Source organism: Micropterus salmoides, unplaced genomic scaffold (genome assembly GCF_014851395.1).
Source record: "Micropterus salmoides isolate LMB-PRFRI ecotype aquatic unplaced genomic scaffold, ASM1485139v1 Ms_hic_scaffold_18, whole genome shotgun sequence".
Classification (NCBI taxonomy): Eukaryota; Metazoa; Chordata; class Actinopteri; order Centrarchiformes; family Centrarchidae; genus Micropterus; species Micropterus salmoides.
Window position 1 is genome coordinate 4,273,779 of NW_024040928.1, and position 12,840 is coordinate 4,286,618.

The 12,840-nt window shown below is 40.5% G+C and overlaps 1 protein-coding gene across 1 annotated transcript in view; it reads right to left on the reverse strand.

Annotated features, from left to right (window-relative positions):
- The window catches only part of enah (ENAH actin regulator), a 129,675-nt gene extending 127,234 nt beyond the window's left edge, over positions 1-2,441 (reverse strand). The window contains 1 exon segment of the mRNA XM_038726899.1: positions 1,754-2,441. Coding sequence (XP_038582827.1) covers positions 1,754-1,758 — 5 coding nt within the window. The 5' untranslated portion in view covers positions 1,759-2,441.
- Positions 2,442-12,840: the final 10,399 nt, after the last annotated feature.

The window sequence follows — 12,840 nt, forward strand, 5'->3', positions numbered from 1 at the left end:
AGACACATCAATACCCCGTCTGGACACACATTTCTCCTTTTGAATGACAGCAAGGAAAACAACACACACACATTCTAACTCCTGTTTGCTGGCCAGTTTGGCAATGCTCAATTTCAACACGGCTGCAGTTTGAGGCGAGATAGGCTCCAAAAGACATGTAAGGTTAGAAACGACTAATGAGAAAGCTGTTAAAACGTATGAGAAAGAGAAGGGAAAAACTGAGAAAGATGAAAAGTTAGTGGTTTCCATTCTGGGACATGGACACAACATGCAGCTCTTGGAAACAACCAAAGCTATTGTTAACCGCAGTTTGGCCTACGGAGAGATTTCAACAGCTGGATTCAATTAGGGGCTTTCTTAAAGGGGGCAGGACTCATCTACATGGCATGTCTCACTTTTTAACACACCAAGTTAGATCACAGATGAAAAATCAAGGTCACACACTTCCGTAGAAACTGTTCGGACATTTGAACGTTCTCTGCATGGAGTAGAATGTCACACTCAGCACCATGCAAAAGGAAATATCTGACAAAAACCGCTGCGTTGGACATGTCCAACAGAATCAAGTACAAAGCTTTTTGTCTCATCAGCAACCTCAGGCCAATCTAGTGACAGATTCTTGAATGGAAGGCAATTCAAAACCGCTCAAAATGATCACTCTACATGCTTTCAGGCATGTCGTCCTAGATAAACAAGGTCTTTCCTAGACCTTGACAAAGTGCTGGTAACCGAACAGTGTGGGTTCTCAAGTGAGAGGCTGGTCAAAGACATTTTAGCAACTCCGAGCAATAATAATGTTCCAGAAGGTTTACAAGAAATGCATAATGTAACTGACTCCAAAGATAATAGAAAGGAAACAGACAAATGATAAGGCATGTTTAATATTTCCAGTACTGGTCAATACTCAGCACTTTCCATCGGCTTTTAACTACACTGAGCTTGGGGTCATTCTTGCCCTTCAAAAGACAGCCAACATCATGTTCACTGGGAAACAAAGAATCCATCCATGTTACACAACAGCCACGCATACTAGACCCATCAGCATACATGGGCACGTGTTATACAGCAGGCTATAAGAGACATGGGTGTCAGATGGGTGCACCATGCCAGCTATATGTAGACTGTCACTAACACACTTCTGACATGTGTCATGAAGTGGCTGTGAGGATGTGTTGCATGTCTTCTCATTTGAATCAGTACAGGCTGGGAGTCTACAGTATGTTTAGAGACCGAGCCATTCATGGGGATTTGCCTGCCGTTCCCCCGTGTCACTTCCCCAGCTGACAAAAGTGCGCGAGCTGTGTAACAACAATCATAATGTGGCATCAAAAAATATGCCAGCCCATCACCAGTGCTGAAAGATAATCCCTGTTGTGCAGTGTGGGAGTAGCAGCAGGAACGAGCGAGCGCCATTCCAAACCCGTGCACCTCCACAAATGCAGCACAAACTGAGTGAACGAGCCTGTGCAATAAAGCGGACACTAGGCTATTCACCCTCTTAAAAAAGCCAACATGGCACAGCAGGCGGACACTGCATAGAGCTTCTTAAATACAAGCTGCATATTTTGAACCGCTGTTGTGGTTTATGACACATAAAAGCGGCATGTTTTTAGCCAGTATCTCAGTTGTAGTTTTCCTCGCGCGCCAGGCTGCTCTGTGCGGCGCTTCAACTCCTTACTTTCATCTCATTATCGCCCGCAGAGCAGCCACTTCTAATATTATTTCATATTTAAGACAACTGGGAGCTTCTTACCTCATGGCGAAAGTGTTGTCAGGCCCAATATATCACAAACTCCTTTAGGTATCGACGACGGGTGACTTGTAGTTTTCACAAAAGTTCACCGCTCGGTTCAAGGCTACAGGCGGCCAGATGAAAAGGACTCCGGCGGCGTGACCAGAGGCTTCACAAGTCGCAGGCTGTCCGGTAAAAGTACAAAAAAAAGAAAAGAAAAAGAAACAGTCGAAAGCCTACATGGTCTAGAGCGTCGCGGCTCCGCTGGTGGCGACGAGTCACTGAGAAGAAAGTAGAAAATGGTAACGTTTTTTGGGTGTTTTTGACGCACTGGGGTCGGTGTGATGCGGCGCTGTGCCGCTCGGGTACCGGTCTGCTGCCGCTGCCTGCTGGCTGCAACACGTGCTGCGTTCAGGCCGCACTATGAGCTCCTGCTTTCAAGATCCCCAGTCGCGCAACTGCAAAGCCATTTCTATTTACTGAGGTTGTATCTTCCATTAAAGGAGGCACAAGAAAAGATAAAAACACACAAGTAAGTTGATTTATATAACGGGATGCTTTTAGTAGCAAATAACGATTCCCAGGAAATCCTGGTTACATAGTCTTACTCCTGACAAAATTACCAAAAAGATTGAATGGCAAGATGATTATTATTTGGACAGCATAGTGTCGCTATAAGTAGATATAGTTAACCAACCCGCCCCACACAGCTAAAGAAACTTAAGCAACCTCACTGTGAAACACACTTTTCTGTTTTATTTCATTGTAGGCCATAGCCTAGGTGATAACACATGGAACCAGGCTGTGATGGTAATTTATAATTAAGCTAATGCAGCTTCTGCCCTCCGCCACCAAAGATGCACTTATAATTGTTGGGTGATATAAGAAACTGTTTTGTAGCGTATTTCATGTGCGCCGCATATATAGGTTTTTGATTTCCCACGGTACCTGAAGGCAGCAATTGACGCAACTTGTGGGACGTAGCACGTACAGGTTGCCCCTGACAACTGAGTTGGCTCTCTTGCTGTGTGTTTGTGATGCTGAGCTGGGACCAAAGTAGACTGGACATATTAAAAGCATGTTAAATTGGCTGTTAGTGTTTTCCCTTTTAAAAATAACGACAGTAATCTTAAAATGCATTTAAAAGTCTGACACACAAATACAACAGCGAAATATATACGGTCAGTAAACTCTCAAATAGATTGGCTGCATACAGAGAGTTCACCGTGTATGTAGATTCAAACTGTACGATTATTCCAAACCTCAAGCAGATTTGTAAAGGTATGGTAAGTGGTTGCCCATGCTGAGGTCACCTGAGGATCATGTCAGTGGTTGCATTACATATAAAAAAAATTTGGACTCTTGCAAAAAAAAAAAAAAATCCATTATCCACGTGATATAAAGGTCAAGAATATGGCTTCAATATTATATTTTCCTCCCTGTCTTAATAATGATGACGTACAAAGACAGCTGCAACCAAATAACCACATAGAGAGAGAATCACACAGCCTGCTCACCCTGCTGCCGTCTGGCAAGAGATCCAGAAGTATCTGCTGTGGCACCACCAGACTACAGAGCAGCTTCTTCCCTCAGGCTGTGAGACTCCTTAATTCATCCTCAACACTGCACCATGTAAAATAGTTCTATTTGTATGTCGTGTTATATAATAATAATAATAATAATCTTTATTTGTAGAGCACTTTTCAAAAACAAGTTACAAAGTGCTTTAACAAGTGTAAAGAGAATAATATCCAAGAGACAATAATACAAAAACAATACAAGATAAAAGCATGAAAACATTGAAAAGACTAAAATACACGTTTAAGATACAACGGACAACAGACCTCTGCCCGAGGATCTAAATGTACGTGCTGGTGTGTATGGGACTAAAAGTTCAGAAATAACAATGCGAGAGGCCATGAAGAGCTTTAAAAGTGATCAATAGAATTTTAACGTCAATTCTAAAACACACTGGGAGCCAGTGTAATGAAGCTAAAATAGGAGTAATGTGGTCATATTTCTTTGTTCTGGTTAAAAGCCTGGCAGCTGAGTTCTGGACAATCTGGAGTCGATCAATAGATTTTTGGGTTAAACAGGTGAAAAGGCTGTTGCAATAATCCAGGCGTGATGAGATGAAGGCGTGTAAAATGGTCTCGATGTCCTTAAAAGTTAACATAGATCGAATTTTTGCTATATTTCTAAGTTGATAAAAACATGATTGAACAAGCTTTGTGGTGTGCTGCTCAAAATTTAAATTACTATCAAACCAAACACCAAGGTTCTTTGCCACAGGCTTAATGTGATTTACTAGGGAACCAGCAGATGGCAGTATTTGATTTGCCATCTGCTGGGACCCAATGACCAGGATTTCTGTTTTGTCTGAGTTCAGTTGGAGGAAATTATTTGACATCCATTTTTTAACTTCACAAAGGCAGTTGTTAAGTGAACTTTCAGCATTCCAGGGTCTGTGGATCTGACGGGCAAGTATATTTGTGTGTCATCAGCATAAATATGAAAAGAAATGCCATGTTTATGGATAATATGTCCAAGGGAAAGCAGATACAAGGAAAACAAAATGGGTCCTAAGACCGACCCCTGAGGCACACCATATTTAGCTGGACAGAACGTGGAGACATAGTTGTTTACAGACACGCAAAACTTCCTATTTGACAGGTAGGATGAAAACCATTCTAAGGCAGTACCAGGGATCCCCACCCAGTGCCTCAGTCTGTCTAACATGATGTTGTGATCAATGGTGTCAAAAGCAGCGCTAAGGTCCAGGAGTACAAGGACTGAGCACATGCCTTCATCAGCAGACATTAAAAGGTCATTGGTGACTTTAAGCAGGGCAGTCTCAGTGCTGTGGTACTTCCTGAAACCAGATTGAAACTTTTCAAATATTTTGTTATTTTCCAGTACAGTGAGCAGCTGTTTGGACACAATTCTTTCTAGAATCTTTGCAATAAAAGGCAGTTTTGAAATTGGTCTAAAATTTTGTGGGAGGGAGGGATCTAAACCAGGTTTCTTTCAAAGTGGGTTCACGCAAGCCGTTTTAAAATAATCAGGGACACAACCAGTAGATAGGGAGCTGTTAAAAACAGAGATCAAATGGGGCCCAACAGAATCCATTACTTTCAGTAAAAACTTTGTAGGTATTACATCAAGTGGGCTGATGGACACTCTCATTTGTGATACTGTTTTTAAAAGCTCAGACAAGTCGATGGGATAAAACTGGTTAAAACTCTCTTGTTGCTGGTGAGGGACCTCTGAGTAAGAGGCCGCTGGGGTAATAGAGGCTCTGATTGACACCACCTTATTGGTAAAATAAGATAAAAACAATTCACAGTCATCATTACTTGCAGCTGAGGCACAAGGAGGGGTTGGGTTTACCAGCTGATCCACAGTCTTAAACAGAAACCTGGGATTGTGTTTATGTGTAGTAATGAGTTCAGAAAAATAGTGTGTTCTCGCATCCTTAACCATGTTATTGTAGTTAATTAATAAATCCTTCAGACTGAGGTAATGGACTTGGAGACTGGATTTTTTCCATCTGCGCTCTGCTTTCCTGCATTCACTTTTTAGGCTGCGAATGCTGTCATTTATCCAGGGTTGCTTACTAGCTTTAGACGTAGGCCTAACCTTTAGAGGAGCAGTAATATTTAGTGACGACAAGCAGATATGACTGAAATGATGGACCAGATTGTTGGTGTTGGAATCAGACAGGTGTTGGCTTTGGCTCTGAAAGACTGCGCAAAACTTTGAAACGCTTTGTTCATTAAAGATACGAGAACACACGGAGCTTAGTGAGGCGGAATGAGTAACAGGCGAATCGCAGCTAAAAACAATACATCTGTGGTCATCTATGGTCATGTCCACTAATTCCACAGAGGAAATGCTGACACCCAGGGTGTATATATACACTCATCTACTGTATCTCATTTTTGTATGGAACATTTTGCTTTTCAAGAGTGGCATAAAGGGAAAAAAAAACTTTATCTTGTTATAAAACCCTGTGTCATAAAATGGTAAATAAATCCACCATGTACCTTGTACTTGTCCTTAAATAAGCCAAAACCAATTTTACATACTAAAATAAATATGCTGGACGTATACCAAATTGTTCGTTTTCTTTCCTCACCGAAAAGGTTTAAGTCCAATTTCATTGACTTCATTCACATGACAAGTTTTTTAAATAATTAATAATAATTAATTAACACATTGAAGACATGATTCATGAAAATCAGTAAAACTTGTGCATTGCTGCCAGAATTGCCAATGACAGCAGTATTACAGCGGTTCAGGAAAAATACTGTAATCAGGTGAAAAGTTTGCATCTCTTCCAAGTTTTCTTTAAGAGGCTTAAGAAAAACACCTCATCACTAGGTGGTGTTTGACACCTTATTTTGGAAGTTCAACCCAAGTGAAAAATGGATTGAAAACTTAATTATAAAAGCAGAACTGTCATCTTTAAAGTCAAGATCTTCTCACTCGAGCAACAAACAAACATGAGCTGCTGTCAGACACATACACTGGAGCTGATATCCTGCCAGTTGGCCCCTGACAGTAAGAGGCATTGAGGTTCACGGCACCAGCTTGTGTTTCTGTTTTTAAGTGTGTGCATACAATGTTGTGCACATGCCTCATATGTGTGTCTGTGTCATGTGTCCATCATGTAACATTGTACATTACCATTACTGTAAGCCACTTATCCACAGTGGGACCAAAAGAGGCTTACCAGAGCAGAGGCCAACTCAGTCTGTTTATAGCCAAAAATTAAAAGCGCTATTTCTTTATTTAGCTCAGGGGGAGATATATTCTCCATCCCTCGATTATTATTATTATCTTGCTCAGAGTGCGATGCAAAAAGCATCATGAGCATGACATGAATAGCACAAATCAGTCCTCTTTGGCCTTGCAATTGAAAACCAGTAGAGGGGAAAGCCCAGCTGGCCTTGTTAGGCCCACTATTTGAAATGAAGCCTCACACTGAATCTGACTTATAGCTCGAAGAAGACAGTGTTATACATTCATGCCAATAAAGCTGATTTGAATTTGAATTTGACAGTGACACAATAAATAACAGAACTGAACCCATACGTCTCTCTGGATACACGCTAACCGTTGTGTTTAAAGGTACCCTGCCTAACCCTGCTGGTTGTCTGATGCTCTAAAAGAGGATTATGACAGTGTTTTCTAAAAACAATAAAATAAAAAGGTAGAGGCAAAGATCATATTATGAGCTCTTCTGCCATGTAATACCACTGCACTTTGATAGAAAGGTTCACCTCTGTGAAAAAGGGCAAACTGATTTCACCAAAACAATACCAGCAGTTTTACATTTGCTTCCACGAAGCAGAAGTTTTAGGTTGTCAGGGGGTTTCATACTTAAACTCTGTGAAGTTGATATATTTAAAATTATATATCGAGGCCTGTCCACAGCACATCTCAGGCCCAAGTACTGGTAATACTAACGACATGTCATTGTATTCTGCCTTGTATGCAGTGTGTTTATGCGTGTGGGGAAGTACTGCAACACTGACTCCTTTATTTCCGTGTATTTTGATTATAAAGTCTGAAATAGATGCGAGTCAGCCACTCGGGTGACTGAGCTGCAACTGACTCAGCTGATGATGAATGAGCTGTCAGCACACCACCCACTCCTCACCAGGTCTGTTATTGTGACATCTAACACAGTGAGCTAGTAAATGTCATTAGCTCTGAAGGAAATGAAGCTCACTGTCCTGCTACACACACTATAACTTGCTCAGAAAAAAAGAGCATCAGCCAAATGTTGACGTGACCCTCCTAGTACAATCTTCTGAGTTCTTCCAATAATCTTTTCTGTCCATAAGAACACCTGAAGTTTGTCTGCCATCTAGTGTGCAACCCATGAAATTCCACATAGGCTACATCCTAACAGCTAAAAAGAAACTACACAGTACTTATGTACATTTTTGAGGTATTCATGCTGTATTACAATTTCATTTAATGATACTATATTACAGATGGGTATGTTATACTTTTACTTCATTACATTTATTTGACAGCTGTAGTTACTACAGTAATGTTGCAGATTAAGATTTTACACCTAAAACATTGTATCAGTTAAAAAATCATTGCTGATACAGAAGACTGAAAGATTTGAAAAACTTTTATATAAAATGTAAATTACGAAATAGTCAGAGACTGCAGCTTTGTGGACCGTTCGGGAGTCTTTCTCAGTTAACCACTAGAGGACGAGCACGAAATTTCACATGCCACACAGCACAGGAAAACTTCCGGTCCTGAGACTAAGGGTAATTTCAAAACAAATTCAGTCAATGGGATCACTTTTCTGATTGATAATTGATTTAACTAATTGATAATTGTATATAATGACGATCATCAGACAACACTACGTTGTTTTTACTTTAAAACGTGGGTGTTTAAGAATGGGATCAGCGCATAGACTGTATATAAAAAGCGGTTGTAACCACTATGGTTGTAACATTAGCTAATGAACGTCAGCTTCATTGACAGATTAGTTTGTGTCACATACGTTTTTAAACTTGAATGGATGGGTTTACAAATACAAGTTTAATTAAGTTTGTTGTCTGATTTGTTATTTACAATTCACTAAAAACATTACTTACTGGCAGACTTGTTTAATTTTAGTTTATACTTAACGTGCTTCTGTTTTGAAAAGGTGACCCGCGGACGCCGAAGACTGGATGATTCACGGCTAGGAGGAGTTGTACGGTTTGGAGGGCGATTCAAATTACTTTGAGACTCATTAATCTTACAAGGGACAAGTAGTTGATATCTCAATTGGCATCTCCTGTGAGAGTTTGTGTTGTGAGCTGAAGCAGCAGGCAGCTCCCCAACGAGGGATGGGCTATGCCGCCGAAGGGGAAAACTAGTGATGGTGCTGGGAGTAATGACAAAAAGTCCAGACAATCTGAAAAAAGAGATAGATCTGACAATGGAAGTGGAAGTGAGAGTGACGAGTCCCAAAGCACAAGGAAAATGCCAAGATCTGAAGAGGAGGGTGAATTTAGGATGATAGTTAAATTCAAAGATAAAAGTGACAAAGCCTTAAACCCACTCAGACTATCGGAGGAGCTAAAAAACAAAATGGGAAAAGTTCTAAATGTGAAAATGATGATGAATGGGAATATACTTGTTTTTTGCAGAAATGATAATCAGAGGTTGAATGCCCTTAAAGTTCGGCATTTGCTTAACAGGCCTGTTGAATGTTTCGTTCCTGGTCAGGCTAAAAATGCTAAAGGAGTGATCTATGTAAGCCTTGAGATAGAAGAGAGTGACATCTTGAAGAATTTAAAGGGAGCTGAGGTTGTAGCTGTACGGAGATTCAAAGAAACCGGTAATGCTGTGCTATTAACATTCAAGCAAGATATTGTGCCAGCAAGGGTTAGCCTTGGATATATTAGCTTGCCAGTGAGACAGTATATTCGTCCCCCACTGCGTTGTTACAATTGTCAACGCTATGGCCATGTAGCAGCAGCATGCGGAGGGAAAAAAAGATGTGGGAAGTGTGGAGGAAGCCATGACTTTATTCAATGTAAAGCTGATATAGTCAAGTGCTGTAACTGTGGCGGAAATCATGTATCTTCATTTAGGGGGTGTGAGCATCATGTTAGAGCTGTGGGAGTAGAGAAATTGAGAGTTGAAGGCAAAATATCATATGCAGATGCCCTGAAGAAAGTGAGGGGAACGGGGGAACCTTCCAGACAAGTGGTAGTTGAAGTACCTTCTGATTCCCAGCCTGATAGGGAGAAAGTGAGGCAGATTGTGGGAACCCAGTCATTCCTGGCATTCATGGTAGATGTTCTGTGGGCAGTTAGAGACCAAACCAGAAGATCTGACGTTATTAAAGTGGTGGTGGATGCTGCAGAGAGATTTCTGGAAGAGGCATGTATGGGTCCTGAAGAGTTGCACAAGTATATGAGACAGAAACTGGAAGTTTACGAAAGAGGTAGGGGAAAACAAAAGATCACTGACAGTAATGAGGAATGTACTGGGGGAAGAAACATGGACATAAATGATGATAGGTAAATTGCTGATGTTTTACATCTTACAATGGAATGCACGGAGTTTGATGGCTAATGGACAGGAACTTAAGAGATTTGTTGATGAATTTAAGGATCTACCAGAGGTGATATGTATTCAGGAAACTTGGCTTAAACCATGCTTAGATTTTGTGATTCCTGGATATGAAAGTAACAGATATGATAGAAAAGGAAAGTCTGGGGGAGGGTGTGCAACATTTATAAGATCAGATGTACAGTATCAAAATGTAGAGATAATGTCTAAACTAGAATGTGTTATAGTAAGAGTTGGGGACAGCACAGGTGGATTAACATAATAAACATGTATAATCCTTGTTTGCAAATAAATCTAAGCGAGTTGGAGTGGGTTATGGAACAAGTAGGGACACCGGTCATTTGGGTGGGGGATTTTAACTCTCACAACCCTCTTTGGGGTAGCAGAATAAAAGATAATAATGGGAGCACTATAGAGGAATTTATGGACAGGTGGAGATTAGTTTGTTTAAATGATGGCAGGCCAACTAGATTTGATATTAGAACAGGAAATGTTTCATATATAGATTTGGCATTAGCGTCCAGTGAACTAGCTAGGGTTGGAGAGTGGGATTCTTTGGACAGATATACAATAGGGAGTGATCATTACCCAATATTATTGAGGTTTGGGAAAACTTTATTGAGTGAAGAACAGGGTAACCAAAACTTATTTAATTATAGTAAGGCAGATTGGGCACTTTTTTCTGAAAAGTGTAACAAAACTATAGAGGAAGTAAATGAGGAAGGGACAATAGAGGAATGGAATAGCAGCTTATGTGAAATAATTATGAAAAGTGCAATTGAATCTATCCCGATAAAGAAGTGTTCTAAAAGGAAAATTAGTGTGCCATGGTGGAACAAGGACTGTGATAAAGCAGTAAGAGACAGGAATTGCGGGTATAGAGCATTGAGGAAACATCCAACAGAAGATAAAGCAGTAGAATATAAAAGACTGCGAGCCAAAGCACGCAGAGTGATTAAGACTGCAAAAAAAGAGTGCTGGAGAAAATACTGTGGAAAACTAGGGGCAGAGACTGCAGTAACAGAAATATGGCGGGCAGTACATCGTATGGCAGGAAGTAATAGGAAAAGGAAAATGCCAGTTTTAGAGGAGGGAGGATTGTTTGCTACAAGTGATTTGGATAAAGCAAAGCTATGTGAAAATAGCTTTAGAGCTGTTCACAGTGGAGCTAACATTGGTGAAGCAGGTATAAGGAAAAGAAATGAGATATTAGAGCAAAATCGATACAAACTTGAGATAAATAATGATAATTCTGATGTGGGTAATTTATTTTTCTCATTAGAAGAATTGCACAGGGCAATTGGAAAAGGAAGGAAAACAGCCCCGGGAAAGGATGGTGTTAGCTATGAGATTGTTAAGAATCTTAGTGACAAAGTTTTGGAGGAAATCTTGGCCTTAATGAATCACATATGGCAAGAGGGAAGTCTACCTAGCACATGGAAGCATGCACTGGTGGTTCCAATATTGAAACCAGGGAAAGACGCTTATAAGGCAGGATCATACAGGCCCATTGCACTGACATCAGTCCTATGTAAAATAATGGAAAGGATGGTTACAGACAGATTGGTTTATAAGTTAGAGAAGAAGGGATGGTTTACATCAGTACAAAGTGGATTCCGTAGAGGGAGAAGTACCATGGATGCCGTTACGTCCCTTGACAGTGATATAAAGAAAGCAATGGTGAATAGAGAAGTATTAATGGCGGTGTTTATTGATATTGAAAAGGCGTATGACATGCTATGGAAGGAGGGGCTTGTCATAAAACTATATGAGGCTGGAGTCAGAGGGAGGATGATTAACTGGATACAAGACTTCTTGAAGGACAGGAGAATTCAAGTTAGGGTTGCAAATGCTTTATCAGCTGGAACAGGTATCGATAACGGAACTCCTCAGGGTAGCGTGATAAGCCCAGTCCTTTTCAATATTATGATAAATGATATATTTGAAGAAATTGGGAATAGTTTTGGAAAATCTCTATTTGCTGATGATGGGGCCATCTGGAAAAGGGGCAGGAATGTCAAACAAATAACTGAGCAAATGCAAGTAGCTCTGAACAAAGTAACTAGTTGGGGTGAAAAGTGGGGGTTGAGGATATCAGTGGAGAAATCAAAGTATATAATATTTGGTAATAAGAAAACTGAATGTGGTGGTTTATTTTTGTATGAACAAGCAATTGAGAGGGTTAAAGAGTTCAAATTTTTGGGTGTGCATTTGGATGAGAAGCTAACATGGAAAAAGCAGATAGATAATGTTGTAAATAAGTGTGAAAAGGTATTAAATGTAATGCGTTCCCTCTCAGGTAGCACATGGGGTGCAGGCAGAGATACTCAACTAATGATCTACAGGGCAATGATAAGATCTAGGTTGGATTATGGATGTGTGTGTTATGGGACAGCCGCTGATACACATTTAAAGAGGCTGGAAGTAATACAAGCTAAGGCACTGAGACTATGTTGCGGGGCCCTCCGTACAACTCCAGTCCCAGCTTTGTTGGTAGAGATGGGGGAAATGCCATTGTCAATTAGACGGGAGAAATTGGCAATGCAGTATATTGTTAAATTATGGGCACATAAAGGAGAACACCCTACAAAAATAGTTCTAAGTAATGCGTGGGAGTGGGGATCAGGGAAAAGGAGGAAGGAATGTTTTATGTTTAACATCAGGAAAAAAATTGAGGAACTGGGACTGAAGGAGGAAGGGATGGCCCCGCAAGTGTACTGGTCAGTTGTACCACCGTGGTTGATGTCCATACCAGAAATAGATCTTAGTATAATGGATAACATCAAACATCATGAAGGCACAGAGTATCCCAATATGGTAAAGCGAAGACTGGAAAATCAGTGGGGAACTTACCTTCAGATATATACAGATGGATCCCAAGATCCACAAACTGGGAAGTCAGGCTTTGCTTTTTATATCCCACAATATGAATATGTAAAGCTTAAACGACTGTCTGAGGGGGTATCGGTGTATACAACAGAACTTCTAGCTATTATATGGGCACT